Source organism: Giraffa tippelskirchi, chromosome 1 (genome assembly GCF_054371585.1).
Source record: "Giraffa tippelskirchi isolate mGirTip1 chromosome 1, T2T-mGirTip1v1.2.pri, whole genome shotgun sequence".
Classification (NCBI taxonomy): domain Eukaryota; kingdom Metazoa; phylum Chordata; class Mammalia; order Artiodactyla; family Giraffidae; genus Giraffa; species Giraffa tippelskirchi.
In genome coordinates, this window is record NC_137275.1 from 66,126,763 (window position 1) to 66,142,750 (window position 15,988).

Below are 15,988 nucleotides of genomic sequence, written 5' to 3' on the forward strand. Positions count from 1 at the left end.
TAAGATCCCTACTTCCCCAGAGGGACAATCTCTCCTGGGAACAATCTGCCCTTGTTATCAGGGCCAAGTTGAGCACTATCTGGTCTAAATTTTGACTATAAAACTATGGTCACAAAAAAACAAAAACAAAAACCTGACTTTTGACATTGTGGTCCCAATATTAAAGAATATTGGGACCAGAGGAAGCTTGAAGAAAAAATTATCTCTTTAAGAATTCTTGTCCTTAGGAAATAACTCCTCCTATACCTTTAGCCAAGAGCTCTCTGGATCACTTATCTAGACCATACCTAATTCCTAAAACCAAAAGGAAAATAAAGATGAAAAAGCCTTTTAAAATCTTAATCCAACCATTTTTTTATTCATAACTAAGTTTGGAAAACAAAACTATAGGATCTCTTGTGTCTATGTGGATATATGTATGTCTCAGTGTGTCTTTTTTTTTTTTTAATAATATTGATGATTGCTGAGATCGGTTTGTAAATAAGCTCTAATCTAATTGGCCTTAAAAAAAAAAAGTAAGAGCTTACAAATCAAATAATTCTAAATACAAGAAAAATTAACCTATATGAATTTCGGATTCATGTGAACTGGGAAATATTCAGTGTTAAATACCTGATATTAATGTTTATTTGTTGATCTAAATTATGTAGACATGCTAAGAGTAATTAACATTAAGCAGAATATTTTCATTGTACCTAGGTTTAATATATGTTAAATATTATTATATTTGTTACAAGTTTGTCAGCAAGGAAATTACCTTGAGTGAAGAAACTTCTAAGAAATGTAAATGAGATATGAGTCTTTAGATAGACTCTATTAAAAATAATTATGGTCTTTAGGAATATGTGTCTAAAATCTCTCCAGATTGGGGTAATTTGAACTTTTAAAGGTTTTGCTAAACTAAGTGTTGGAAGTCTATTGAATAGCTATGTCATTTCCAAATAAAATAAGATTTTGAAACATTTACTACTAAACACTAATTTCCTCTTACAGAGAAACTAAAGAGACTTGGGATTAAAAACAAATATTTGGTGCCATCCTAAAATGTTCTCTCTAAGAAAACAAAGGTTGTAGAAATGATCGCTGGTATTTATGCTCACCAATCTATAAAATGCTAATATAAATGTCAGTTCTTGGTTGTTTAAGGGAAGTAGGAAGCGTGTTTTCGGTAAAGAAGGTATGAGGACTGGAATTGCGTTTTGTGAAGGGAAAAGGAAGTAAGCCTGACTTACAAGTGGTCTTTTAGGATGGATGAACACAGTAATGGGTACAGAAAGTGATACGGTTTGTGAAAAGTAAACCACGAGGAAAGAGTTTTGTATATGGTTAGGACTAAGTTTAAAATAAAGTTAATTAAGTTTACCTTTTAGGTGAAGTAAGCTGGTGCAAAAACTTGAATTTAGCTTTTCTCTCTGTTAAGAGGACACCTTTTCTTCAGACATTGAACTCTCTTTGATAATAGATTCAAGTTTCTTTATCTCTTAAATGATCTGTTCTGAAATCCCTTATTGTTACTTTATGCCAAAGAATGCTCAAACTACCGCACAATTGCACTCATCTCACATGCTAGTAAAGTAATGCTCAAAATTCTCTAAGCCAGGCTTCAACAATACGTGAACTGTGAACTTCCAGATGTTCAAGCTGGTTTTAGAAAAGACAGAGGAATCAGAGATCAAACTGCCAACATCCGCTGGATTATCAAAAAAGCAAGAAAGTTTGAGAAAAACATCTATTTCTGTTTCATTGACTTTGCCAAAGCCTTTGACTGTGTGGATCACCACAAACTGTGGAAAATTCTGAAAGAGATGGGAATACCAGACCACCTGACCTGCCTCTTGAGAAATCTGTATGCAGGTCAGGAAGCAACAGTTAGAACTGGACATGGAACAACAGACTGGTTCCAAATCGGGAAAGGAGTATGTCAAGGCTATATATTGTCATCCTGCTTATTTAACTTATATGCAGAGTACATCATGGGAAATGTTGGGCTGGATAAAGCCCTAGCTGGAATCAAGATTGCCGGGAGAAATATCAATAACTTCAGATATGGAGATGACATCACCCTTATGGCAGAAAATGAAGAAGAACTAAAGAGCCTCTTGATGAAAGTGAAAGAGGAGAGTGAAAAAGTTGGCTTAAAGCTCAACATTCAGAAAACGAAGATCATGGCATCTGGTCCCATCACTTCATGGAAAATAGATGGGGGAAACAGTGGAAACAGTGGCTGACTTTATTTCTTGGGCTCCAAAACCACTGCAGATGGTGACAGCAGCCATGAAATTAAAAGACGCTTGCTCCTTGGAAGAAAAGTTATGACCAACTTGGACAGCATATTAAAAAGCAGAGACATTACTTTGTCAACAACGGTCTGTCTGGTCAAGGCTGTGGTTTTTCCAGTAGTCATGTATGGATGTGAGAGTTGGACTATAAAGAAAGCTGAGTGCCAAAGAATTGATGCTTTTGAACTGTGAAGTTGGAGAAAACTCTTGAGATTCCTTTGGACTGCAAGGAGATCCAACAAGTCCATCTTAAAGGAAATCAGTCCTGAATATTCATTGGAAGGACTGATGCTGAAGCAGAAACTCCAATATACTTTGGCCACATGATGCGAAGGATTGACTCATTTGAAAAGACTCTGATCCTGGGAAAGGTTAAAGGCAGGAGGAGAAGGGGATGACAGACGATGAGTTGGTTGGATGGCATCACTGACTCAATGGACATGAATTTGAGTAAACTCCAGGAGTTGGTGATGGACAAGGAGGCCTGTCATGCTACAGTTCATGGGGTAGCAAAGAGTGGGACATGACTGAGTGACTGAACTGAACCCAGAAATTTTAATTGCAAATAGTGATTGCATAATTGATGTAGATTTGTGAACTTAAATTGAAATTTTATTCAGTTTGTAAACTATATTGGAACACTTAGAAGTACTTAAAATCCATTACTTTAAGGTTTAATTTGTTAGATTTATAAAAATGATATAAGTATCTAGTTGTTATATTCGATAATCACAATGACTTAAAGAAACCAAATATATTGAAAGTGCAAATAAAGTTTAAAATGTAAATAAAGTGATTTTAAAATTAGTTGTTCAAACTTTGGTAGGTTTATATATAGTAAAAAGATATTTTAAAACTGAATTTAAGATGAAGTGAGAAGGGTAATTCCCTGGCGGGCCAGTGGTTAGGACTCTGCTTTCACTGCTGAGGGCATGGCTAAGAAAAAAAGATGAAGGGAGAAGTAGAGGTTTTAAAAATTGAAACTTAAATGGTTATAGAATAATCCTTTCCACAAAGGATTATCTTTTCAGAATAAAAGAATCCTTTCCAAAAGCCAGTCTCCAGGGCACACAAAAGATAAACAAACAAAAAAATATGCATTTGACAGCTGAGTTGAACTTGAATGAAGTTTTTCAGAGTAGGTGGATTTGTGCATTTTTCTAGAGAGTAGGTCCCACCTTTTTTCACATCCACAAGTGTCCTTCATCCCAAAAGTTTAAAAATCTTTTTCTGTGGATGGAGTGACTTATACATCTCTCTCCCCAGCCCCATGGGTCCTAAGGCTGCCCTGGAGCTTCACTTGGACCTCCCACCAGCGCCCCACATGCAACAGTCTGCAAAACCATTTTATGAGTGTGCATGTGTGCTAAGTCACTTCAGTCATGTCCAACTCTGTGTGACCTCAGGGACCGTAGCCCACCGTACTCCTCTGTCCAGGAGAATTCTCCAGGCAAGAATACTGGCAGAGTGGGTTACCATTCCCTTCTCCAGGGGATCTTCCTGACCCAGGGATCAAACCCGCATCTCTTACATCTCCTGCATTGTCAGGTGGGTTCTTTACCCCTAGCACCACCTAGGAAGCTCATTATTTTATGAGAAGGACCCTCCCAAACCAGTCCCTCCCATAGAGATGCCTCTCCAACCTGCAACCCAGATGCTCTCAGCTTTCAAAGCCCTTCTTCTTTGCCAAAAATCAAACCAATGTCCTAATTCTATTGCTCTCTCTACTGGCTTTCCCTATCCTATTGATTTCTGCAACTGCTTAACCTATGGATCAATTCTAATTGATTCTATTGGAGATCAATAGAATTAGGCAACTGGTTGGCTATTTCCTTCCCCTTTGCCACAAAGATCCAAATTTCCCCTGAGCCTTAGTAATTCTCCCCTCTGAGTATTCCCCATGTTTTCCTTTCTCCCAATACTCACAGAAGCATCAGTGCTGCAGCAGTCTGATGGTTCTCCCCACTACTTTGAATGACGTTCCCCCCAAAAGCCCTCAGGTGTGTTGCTCTAGAGCCTTCCACGGTTCCTGGCTGCCTCTGTGGAGGTCTTATCACCCAGGCAATGGTGACTTTATGCAAACTCTGAAATTCATGCCAAGGACAGATCCCTGAGTGCAGCTGTTCCTGCCTCCATCCTCCACATGTAGAGAATGCCCTCGGAGTGTCCTTAATTTTGCCTCTGGAAATCCCATTTTCCTTCGGGACTTAATCTACTCAGGGGCCCTCCTTTCCTTTAAACGATTCAAATAACAATCACATGTCCTCCTTCTGTTGCTGTGTTCTCCAGGCCCTAAGTACTCAAAGCCTCTGGAGGACGGAAACATGCCTTCTGCCAATTTGAAATCTGTGAAGGGAAGCCTCGTTTCCACTCATTTCTTAAGCACCAAATGTTTGCCAGGCACTGTTCTAGGTGTTGGGGAAAATGAGGGGAAAAAAGTTCCTACTATCAAGGAGTTTACATCTTAGGGGAGTAGAGAGGAGGTGAAAGGCAATCAACAAACACATATACACACACAATTGTTTTAGTGGTGACTCATACATGAGGAGAATAAAACAGACTTATGGGATAAAGTGTGACAGTTTTAGGGGGGTGGCACTTGAGATCTGGGTGGTAGGAGAGCCCTTTATGAGATGGTGACATTTGCACCAAGACCAGAATGATGAGCAGCAAGCCCCATGTGGAGACTCGGGGACAGCGTCCTGGGAAGAGGGGGACAGTGAGGGCAGATGTGTGTGGGGTGAGGGGACTTGTCATAATGAGATGGTGGTCCCAGTGTGGTGACCGAGGAAGTGCTATACCAGAGAGGCCGAGTGAGGCCACAGCCCATCACATGAGGCCTCAAGAGGACGTGCTGAGGGGGGCTGTGGGTTTAGGTGCATCAGAGGGTCTCAAGCAGAGGGTGCCATCTGAGTCAGTTGTCTGAAGGCTCACCCCGCTGCAGTGTGGAGCATGGCTGTGGGTGCAGAGCGAAGGAGGGAGACCAGCTGGAGAATACGCAGTAGTGCCTATCAGACAAGTGTGGCCGTAGCAGATTAGGGTGATCGACTGCCCCTGTTGGCCTGGGGTTTCCTGGGACATGGGACCTCTGGTGCTAAAATGGAAAAATCCCTGGCCTGGGTGGTTGGTTATCATAGGCCACCATGCTTGGAGGCAAGGGCATCTGACTTGCTGATGGATGGGATGGAAGGAAGAAAAGGAAGTATACAGAGAATGACGGGAGTTAGCTTGAACAGCTGGGTAGATGTTGGTGCCATTTGGTGGATGAGAGAGAAACAAGTTCAAGGATCAAATCAAGAGTTTGACTTTCTGAGTGTCCCAAAATGAGTTCCATAAATCTCTACCAAGTGGCAAACCCATGATATAACTTGGGAGGGCATTACTGTTATCCTACAAGTACAGAGGACTAATTGGTTAGTCACTTAGTTGTGTCTGACTCTTTGTGACCCCATGGGCTGTGGCCCACCAGGTTCCTCTGGCCATGGGATTCTCTAGGCAAGAATACTGGAGTGGGTAGCCATCCCCTTATCCGAGGGATCTTTCCAACCTAGGGATGGAGCCCAGGGCTCCTGCACTGTAGGTGGATTCTTTTCCATCTGAGCCAATAGGGAGAAAAACAAGTTCAGGAACAAAACCAAGAGTTCAAATTTCTGAGTGCCCCAAAATGAGCTCCATAAATCTCTACCAAGTGGCAAAGCCACTGTAATAACCTGGGAGAGCATTACCATTATCTCAAAAGTAGAGAGAACTAAACTGGATACAAAAATAGGCATTCAGTCAATAGCAAAATCACTCTGGAACCTCTTAATTGCTAACAGTCACAGAGGAGCCAACCTTCCCAGAAAGAGTGGATGAATCCATTTCCTGCAGATGTGATATTAATGAAATCCAGAAGTGGACCAGGGACCACACAGACCCTGGCCTCTGCAGTCTTGTGACAGGCCTCACTCCCAGCAATTTGTGATGGTTGGAAATGTAATTTAGGATGAAGATGGAAGGTCACAAAGAGGGGTCACATGGAGTTACTGAGGTAGGATCCTTCTCTGTCTCCTCTCTTGCATCCAAAATCCTCCAGCCCGGCTCCAATTCAGTGCTCTTTCCTCTGTTACACAATAGCTTTTCCTTTCCTCTGCTTTCAGCTGCCAGTGAAACCCTGACTGCAGGCTGTACAGCAAATGGAGTTTTTGAAGCATTTCTCAACAGAGATGTCCTCTCTCCCACTGATGTTAAGAGAAAACACTCTCTTGTCTCCTGTCCTGGCCTTCCTCCCAAAGTCTTCCCCTTGCTAGCCATGCAGGTTTCTTGGAGAGAATACCGCTTCTTAGAATTCCTCTAAGCTCAGCCATTCCTTTTGCTTTGCAGTAGCTATTCCTACTTCCCCCCAGAGATTCCCTGCCTGCTTGCTCAAACCTAAGGAAAACCAGAAGGATAGACCCCTGGGTCCCAACTGGTGGGAGGAGGAGAGGCTGGCCTCTCTGTCTCCGGCTGGCCTCTCTGTCTCCACTGACCAGCCTGAGACACTTCATGATTTTCCCTCATTGTGACACGTTCTCATGGCAGAAGGAGAGGAGTGGTGACCCACACAGGAATTGACTCTTTAAACTTTGTTATTTTGTTCATCATGAATTTCTTACATGAATTTTGGTTATTTTTAAAATACTGCATCAAAATGTAATTTCTCTTGATTACTGAGTGTTTAGGCATCCACTTAAATTTTTGGCCCCCGGCAAGTACCTTACTCATTTCATCCTGATCTGGACCTTCTCCTTTGCCCTTTTCTGGGAGGTGGATCTTTCCATTTTAAAACTAGGGTGGTCCCAGGCGAATCACTTAGAGTTGGTCACCCCTGGACTGCCAGATATCAAATCTTGGTGTGGCTGCTCTGTGGTTGGGGGACAAGCTCTCTGTGCCCCCATGTCCTCATCTAGACAGCAGGAATGGAGCAGCAACCACCTCAGAGAGTGGCTATTGTGAGTTTGTCTGCAGTGAGCTTGGTACAGTGCCTGGCCCATAGCAAGTGCTTCAAAACATTAGCAGTGATGGTGATTCATTGAGTGTCTGCCATCTGCCAACTTCTGTGCCAGGGACAGAGCATCCAGTAGTGCTGGTGACAGGCAACCTTGCCCTCCAGGGGTCCATGCTCTAGTGAAAGGGTCAGACTGTTAACAGGTGATATGAAGGGTTATTTGTGTATGATAGACTCTAGTTCCACTTACAACTCTACAAATGACCCAATTTTGTTCCTTTTTATGGCTGAATAATTTTCTATTTTATATATGTACCACATCTTCTTTATCTCTTCATCTGTTGATGGACCTTTAGGTTGCTTCCATGTTCTGGTTATTGTAAATAGTGCTGCAATGAACGTTGGGGTACATGCGTCTTTTTGAATTGTGATTTTCTCAGGGTATATCCCAAGAGTAGGAGTTCTGGGTCATATGGTAGTTTTGTACTGGGTGAGGTAAGTAAAAAAGAGAAAAACAAATATCGTATATTAACACGTATATGTGAAATCTAGAAAAATGGTACAGATGAACCTACTTGCAGGGTAGGAATAGAGACGCAGATGTAGAGAACAGACATATGGACACAGAGGGGAAGGGAGAGGGTAGAATGCATTGGAAGATTAGGACTGACACATATATAGTCTACGTGTAAAGTAAATAGCTAGTGGGAACCTGCTGTATAGCGCAGGGAATTCAGCTAGTGTTCTGTGATGACCTAGATGAGTGGGATAGGGGTTGGGGATGGGAGGAGGGTCCAAGACGGAGGGGATAAGTGTATACATATGGATGGCTGATTCACTTCATTGTACAGCAGAAACTAACACATCACTGTAAGGCAATTATACTCCAACTATATATATATACACATATTAAAGAAAGAATTATTTGTGTAATACACACGCCCGAGAATGTACTGAGGATGCATGTGATGTTGTGTAACCCTCTCAGCCTGCTTGTTAAGGAGGTTCTCTCACTGCTCCCAGATCTTGAAGACCCAGCCAGTCAGTGCGAGACCAGGACTTGGCTGAGATCCCACAAGGAGCAGGAGACAGACTACAGGTTCCACACCTGCCCTCAGAGCTGATCTTCCGCCCACTGCCTCCCGGCAGCTCTGGGAGGTGTCTGGAGCAGCTAGAGCTCAGGAGGAATGAATGCCAGCTAACACTGTCTTACAGAAAATTCCTGACACCAACGGTAACCCGTGCTCATCAGGCAGGTTCTCCCCTCGAGAAAGCAAATTACCCATTACCAGTGACTGCTTTTACATGATGGAGCTGGCTGCCTGGGAAGAGGTGGGGGGGAATGAAAAACATTGTGCTGTCTACCCTTCGCACTTTTGAACTTTGAGCTATCTGAATATAATTATTACCTATTTTAAAATAAATGCTAATATTAAAGTTCAAAAATAAAAAAAAAAGAAAAGAAAGACTTACGAATTATCTGCAGGAGAGTCCTGGAGTGGATTAGCCCCTAAATATGTTCAGTTTCAGCAAAATCTCAGTGGACCCCCTAGTATGGTCCTCTCTGGCTGGGGAGGGGAGCTAGTCTCTCCCGGGTGAATTCGCCTTTGGGGTCGCATTCTAGATTCTCCGGATGTACAAATTTCTGTTTCTCTCAGATAAACCTGGAGTGACATCGGGCCTGCAAGATTTTCCTCAGAGCCTCAAATGGTCCAGACACAAGAATAAGCTTCACAGGACAGCTCCTGAAGCACGTAGAGGAGTTGTAACTGGCCTGGACCACTCTCTTGGTTCATTGGAGAGGAAAAAGAAACATCACAGTCAATAACTCACATTTGGAAATAACTATAGAATCCAAAGGGCTTCCCAGGTGGTGTTAGAGGTAAGGAACCCACCTACCAATGCAGGAGACATAAGAGACATGGGTTTGATCCCTGGGTTGGAAAGATCCCCTGCAGAAAGGCATGGCAACCCACTCCAGTATTCTTGCCTGGAGAATCCCCATGGACAGAGGAGGCTGACGACTGAGCTAGTAAGCACAGCACACACATAGAATCCAAGGTGACACCAAATCCACAGCCCTTCTGAGGGAAGATCACATCCTTCCCTCTACTTGGGTGAGAAGCTCAGAATAAAGCATTATTCTAAAATAAAACACAGGAGATGGTGCATGAGGTGAGGAGTGTCCCAGGCAAAGAACCCAGAGATCAATGGGCAGGTCCGGGCTCTGTCACCAACCCAGGGAGGGCACTGAGGAAGGCTCCACATCCCTGGGGCTCTGAGTCTGTGGTGAGGGATCTGGGCTGATGTCCCTCAGGCCCCTCTTGAGTTCTAACCCCTCATTCTGGGCTCCAACTCTCTCCTTCATCCCTGGATTCACCACCTCAGACCCCAGGAACCGGAGTCCCAGCTACCTGCCTGTGTGTTGGGGCACAACTGCCTGGGGCAGGGTTGGGCCTTCATTCACTTTGTACATCTTCTCACAGAACACACAGTCCCAAATTCTGCTCACATCCCTCCCCCAACCCCCTCCTCCTCCAATATCTCCAGGGCTGCCTCAGCCAATACGGGGTCACTCCTGCCTCTGGTCTCACAGGACAAGTATCCTGTCATATCTGTCCTTCTCAGCTGCGAGGGTCTCTGAAGACTATCGATACTGGGAGTGACCCTAGACTAAGCCAGCTCCCCTGCAGGTGGGTATGGAGACGTCAAAGCATTGAACCACCATTGCAGGTAGTTTAATACAGGCAACGACTTACAAATTCCACAGAAAGGGACCCACATTCTAGGGTAAGTCCACAAGCCTGTCCTGCAAATTGCTCCCTTTTCCCAAATCACACTGGTAGTGTTCAAATCGTCTCCTCACCACCAGCCCCTCCTCCGCCCCCCTGGCCTCAATTGATTGGAGCAAAGTAGACAACTGACCTGGGCTGGACCAATCAGTTCCTTGTCTGGAAAACGGAAACTGTGCTAAGAGATTCAGCCCAGCTGTGGCTGGTGTGTGTTAGCCGCTCAGTCATGTCGTACTCTTTGAGACCCCATCAACTGCATCCCGCCAGGCTCCTCTGTCGGTAGAATTCTCCAGGCAAGAATATTGGAGTGGAGTTGCCATTTCCATCTCCAGGGGATCTTCCTGACCCAGGGATTCAACCTGGGTCTCCTGCATTGCAGGCAGATTCTTTTACTACTGGACCACCTGGGAAGCTCCCCAGTCAACAAATCCTGAGACTGTGGCCAGCCATTTTCTACCTGATGCAAAGAAAGTCAGTTTTCAGGGAAAGAGAGAGAAATGAATGAAGCAGAAATATAAAGAGGACTCAAAAAATGGGAGTGGGAGACAGTCTCAGGGGCAATGCTGTCCCTGGTCAGTTCACAGTCAAGAGCTGGCGAAGAGCAGGTTCACGTGTTTTCACATTCGAGCGCCCATCACCTTCCAAATTAAGTCTTTGTTTCGTTCGGAGGAGTGACCTCTCTCCACTGTGAGTCACTGCAGGGATAAATCATTCCAGGCACGGTCTCACTGTGTTAGTGGGGGAACAAGATCCTTCTGCCCACCCCAGGGAACTCCACTTACAGACTTTATGTCCAGAGCTGAACAAACACAATGGCAAGTGGCTGACCAGGGACGGTTCACCCCAGTAGACTGAATAGCGGCTGCCTGACTGGGCTGTTGGTGCTCAGCCCTGCTCCTTTTGTCTTTCCCGGCAGCCTGGGGCCTCACCCCATCTGCAGTCAGCCATGCGTGCACCCCCATCACTCTTCCTTTACACTTCTTTTCATTTCTTTTAAAACAGGGGTTGCATTCTCTTGTTCACAAGTAAGAAGTCTTGGTTGATATTCACAGTTACATCATATGCTAGGGTTCCATGAGACAGCGGGTATCCATCAGCCTTCAGCGAGATGGTGTGGATTTTCGTTTCTTATGACGAAGAGTCCTTACAGGTTGGGGTGGCTCCTAGACAAGTTGCTTAACCTCTCCAAGCTGGTTTCCTTTTCCTGAAAATGATGTCACTGATTCCTGCTGTGAAGACAAACTGGAAGGATAAAATAGCAACAATAATGAAGTCATAGAGGATAAATTTAAGCTAGTGCTTAGAATGTTCCATTACCTGTCCAAAGAGCCTACAAAGAGTAACTCCTTCACAACAACCCTATGAAGTAAACCCTTTTACTCATTTTAAAGGTTAGGAAACTGTGAATCAGAGAGGCTAAGTAATTTCCCCAAAGCTGCACAGCTAACAAGTGCCAGAGTGCCTCATACTTGTTTTGTTGTGTGGTAGCTGTTATGTGTGTTAATCAAAGGATTTTAACAAGTCCCACAAAATCAGTGTATGATTAAAGTAGTATCCCACATGTGAGGAAGGGTGGTGTAGGTCTCCACCCAAGGCAGGTGCAAAATTCGAAATAACAGTTTGTCTCTCTCTCTGTTCACACAATCCTCCCAGTGATCTCACCACTCCCATGGCTTCACCTGGACTCTCTATCCACACCCCACCCCCCACCAGCTGTCAGTCAGGCACTTCTGCCTCAGTGGCCCATGGGTGGTCCAAACTCAGCATAGCCAATGACAAACATTGCATTTTCACCCCAAGCCTACTCTGCCTGCAGAGCTTCCTGCTTCACTGAATGGTGTTGCCATCTGTAAGCTTCCTAAACCACCTGCCCAGGGCTCACTTCTCTTCCTCCCTCACCCCAAATCCATTCAATCCACCTCAAAACCCAGTGCATCCTGCCTGGATAATGCTCATCTCTCCACTCTCTACAGCAGCCCACCTTCACTCCTGACCCATCACACGATTGTTGATCACCAACCTCCTCCTCCCCCTCCAGACCCATCCTACATCACAGCCAAAGTGGTGCTTTTAGAACACAAATCTGGGACCTCCCTAGTGGTCCAGTGGTTAAGAATTTGCCTGACAAGGCAGGGGACACAGGTTCGATCCCTGGTCCAGGAAGATTCCACACGCCAAGGGGCACTTGAGCCTTTGTGCTACAGCTATTGAGCCTGCACACCGCAACTAGAGATTAGCCCCTGCTCACCACAGCCAGAGAAAGCCCGCTTGCAGTAACAAAGACCTAGTACAGCCATAAATAAATAAATAAGTAAAACTTAAAAATAACAACAAAGCATAAATAAAGCACAAATCTGGTCAGCTGTTGCTCTACCTAATTTTTAGTGGCTTCCCCTTGACCCCAAGATAAAGTCCAAACCTCTTTTTATGGTCTGTGGGACTTCCTGATCTAACCCCTGCCTACCTCTCCATTGTAAACTTTGAGATTTTCCCTCCAACACTTCCTGCTTCAGACATGCTAAACTTTCCCCTAGGGTTTTCACCATTTACTCATTCACTTATTAATTTGACAGATTTACTGAAGCTTTGCCATGAGCCAGGCACTGGGAGGTCAATAAGATAAACATGATTTTTGTTCTCAGGAGGCTTGTGCTGGTCTGGTTGATTTCTTTTCATTATTGAGATCTCAACTTCCCCCCCCCCACCTCCCCTGGTGGTGCCACATGGCTTGTGGGGTCTTACTTCCTTGACCAGGAATTAAACCCTAAGAAGTGAAAGCTTGAAGTCCTAACCACTGGACCCCCAGGTAATTCCCTGAAATCAGTTTTTATATGAGTTCCTCAAGGAAATGCTCCCTTTCCCCTAAACTAGGATAAGTCCCTTAATGTGTGTCCCTGGGTTACCTTATTCTCTGTTTAACATACACCACACCTTACCATTGTTTAACCTCTCTCTTTCCCCCCATACTGTCAGCCCCATGGGGATGGGCACTGGCTCTCTTGCTCACCTCTGTATCCCCAAGCCTGGTACATAACAGGCTCAAAAATAGCTGATGAATGAGTGAATACCAGAGTGAATAGCATTATTATACTCAGCAAATACTCATACTTCTGATTTTCCTACAAGATTGTAAGTTTTTTTTTTTTAAATAGGACAGATCATGACATGTTTATATTTTTCTCCCAATGGCTTCTACATTAGTGCTCAAGGAGTCTTGGTTGAATGGATGAACAAGAGTATCTTCATGTAGGAAAATGAGAGTTAAAAAGGATGGTCAAAGCAGGAAGGCAACATCTTTAGGAAAATGGAGAGTGTGGGGACGTCTAATTTACAATCACATGATCTGATTATTCTCCAAAGGGGCAAGGAGTCCTTTGCTTCTCAGTGCTCGCTGTACGGTGGGTTCACATGGGAAGGTTGACAAAATACTGATGCCTGGGCCCCTCCTGCAGAGATTCCAATTCAATGAGTCTGGGCTGAAGCTAAGCAATGGAACAAAAATTCTCTTTTAAGTTTCCCAAGTGATTCTATCATATAATTTGGGATGGACAAGTGTGGGCCCCCTGGAATCTAATTTGGCCGGATCTCAGTCTGCAGATAAATAGATGATCTGTCAGGGATTCCTGGGATTGGATGTGGGCCAAGACTTATGACATAATCAGAGGTGAAACCAAGGGAATGAAAACACGAGAAAGAGTTCAGGACCAATTATTAGTCATCCCTTCTAGAAGGCAATGGCATCCCACTCCAGTACTCTTGCCTGGAAAATTCCATGGATGAAGGAGCCTGGTAGGCTGCAGTTCATGAGGTCGCTAAGGGTCGGACACGACTGAGCGACTTCACTTTCACTTTCATGCATTGGAGAAGGAAATGGCAACCAACTCCAGTGTTCTTGCCTGCAGAATCCCAGGGATGGAGGAGCCTGGTGGGCTGCCATCTATGGGATCACACAGAGTCGGACACGACTGAAGCGACTTTAGCAGCTAGATACACACTTATTGATGAATGAGTGAATGAGGGAATGAAATAAATGAGTGGGCAAGAGTAGGTCCTTCAAATTGCTGTGGACTCACTGGGAGTAGCTTTCTTTATGGACATGGATCTGCTAACTACTCACAGGCAATTAGGGGAAAAAAATTCTTAAAAAGATTTAACAGTATTAAACTGGTAGAATCTTCTAATATCATAGACCCCCAGGGGCTGCAGGGCCATTCACTCAATCCCTATTCACTCTATTCAACAAACATCTACTGAGCATGTACGGTGTGCCAAGCACAGTTCTAGATACTAGGAAGGATACAGCTTGTTTGGGGCTGAACTGTTTCCACCCCAGATTCACATACTGAAGTCCTAACCCTCAATATCTTACAATGTGTCTGTATTTGGATATAGGATTTCTTAAGAGGTAACTGAATAAAAATCAAGTCATTAGGCTTATCTTAATCCAATATAACTGGTGCCCTTATATGAAGAGGAAATTTGGACACAGACATAGAGGGAAGACCATATAAAGACACAAGTAGAAAATGGCCATCTATAAGCAAAGAAGAGAGGCCTTAGAAGAGACCAATATGCTGACACTTTGATCTCAGACCTCCAGCCTCTAGAATTGTGAGAAAATGCGTACGCATGTGCATGCTCAGTTGTGTCAACTCTTTGCAATCCCATGAACCATAGCCCTCCAGGCTGCTCAATCACTGGAATTCTCCAGGAAAGAATACTGGAATGTGTTGCCATTTCCTTCTCTAGGGAATCTTCCTGACCCAAGGATGGAACTGTGTCTCTGGTGTCTCCTGCATTGGCAGGCAGATTCTTTACCACTGAGCCACCTGGGAAGGCCCTGTAAGAAAACAAAGGTCTATTATTTAAGCCATCCAATCAGTGGTACTTTTTTTGCAGCCCTAGAAGACTAACACTGTAGCTCCAAAAGAGACCAAGTCCCTGTTTTCCAATGCATATATCCACCAAGCATTCATTTTTCGAAGGGCTACGTGCATACTTTAGGGGTATTTTTCTATTGCTATTTTTCAAGGCCTTATGGTCATAGTTACATTTAATAAAATCCACATTCATTGAAAGAGCTCCTTGATTTTAAGTGGCATTTTGTCATTATGTATATTTTGTACTAGATAAATTCTTAGCTGGGTACTAGCATGTCTTTAACACCTGTCTAACACCGGTTAAGCTCTCTTGTATACAAAAAGCCTCAGGCTCAGAACTGTCCCCAAGCAGGAATATCTGGCTAGAACTGAATAGCATCACTGTTTTATTTTTTCTATTATATGTATTTCCACAGGTACTTGTATTTAATAGCAAGTCTTAATGGCTTTCCGTTTGTAGTAGTTATAGGATGTTTTCATTTCAGATACATTTTTACAGCAAAAATCGAGTGATTATACTTTAAGAATGAATATTCAACAAATAATGGTAATGTCATTTATATATAAGGCAAAAGTCATGATATGTGTGTGTGCTCACTCACTCAGTCGTGTGCAACTTTTTGCGGTCCCATGGACTGTAGCCTCCCAGGCTCCTCCGTCCATTGGATTTCCCAAACAAGAATACTGGAGCAAGTTGCCATTTCCTTCTTCAGGGGATCTTCCTGATCCAGGGATCTAACCTGAATCTCATCTCTTGCATCTCCTGAATTGGCAGGCAGATTCTTTACCTCTGACTAAACCACTTGGGAAGATCTAAATCTCATGATATGGTATGCAGATGACAAAAGATTGGTAAACACTGAATGAGGTGATTTCATAGAAATAGATAGCTTTATTATTATCATTCATTCTCTCACTTTTTCATTCCATCAATACTAATCACTTCATGGCAAATAGATGGGGAGACAATGGAAGCAGTGACAGACTTTATTTTCTTGGGCTCCAAAATCACTGCAGATAGTGACTGTAGCCATGAAATTAAAAGACACTTGCTCCTTGGAAGAAAAGCTA

General features: G+C 43.8%; 1 protein-coding gene and 1 long non-coding RNA gene across 19 annotated transcripts in view; one reads left to right on the forward strand and one right to left on the reverse strand.

Moving 5' to 3' along the window:
- Positions 1-15,988, reverse strand: part of SLC34A2 (solute carrier family 34 member 2) — a 194,937-nt gene that overhangs the window by 52,033 nt on the left and 126,916 nt on the right. Inside the window, exons 1-4 of one of the 18 annotated variants that reach the window (XM_081538295.1) lie at positions 10,820-11,279; positions 10,171-10,732; positions 9,236-9,389; positions 8,719-9,031 (exon numbers count right to left, since the gene is read on the reverse strand). The exons of 5 other annotated variants lie outside the window; for them this stretch is intronic. Coding sequence is in view for 2 of the 13 variants with exons in the window: in XM_081537965.1 (XP_081394091.1) it covers positions 1,364-1,412; positions 7,014-7,022 (58 nt within the window). In the remaining 11 variants the exon portion in view is untranslated. Of the gene's footprint in view, positions 1-1,363; positions 1,413-4,205; positions 4,730-6,113; positions 6,782-7,013; positions 7,231-8,718; positions 9,032-9,144; positions 9,390-10,170; positions 11,280-15,988 lie in introns of those variants that run through there. 12 more of the 18 variants (XM_081538098.1, XM_081538575.1, XM_081537965.1 and 9 more) reach the window with 12 other exon arrangements.
- On the forward strand, positions 5,400-8,711 carry LOC145525669 (uncharacterized). Its single transcript, XR_014068369.1, has 2 exons — positions 5,400-6,309; positions 8,269-8,711. It is a non-coding gene; the product is annotated as an uncharacterized LOC145525669 (long non-coding RNA).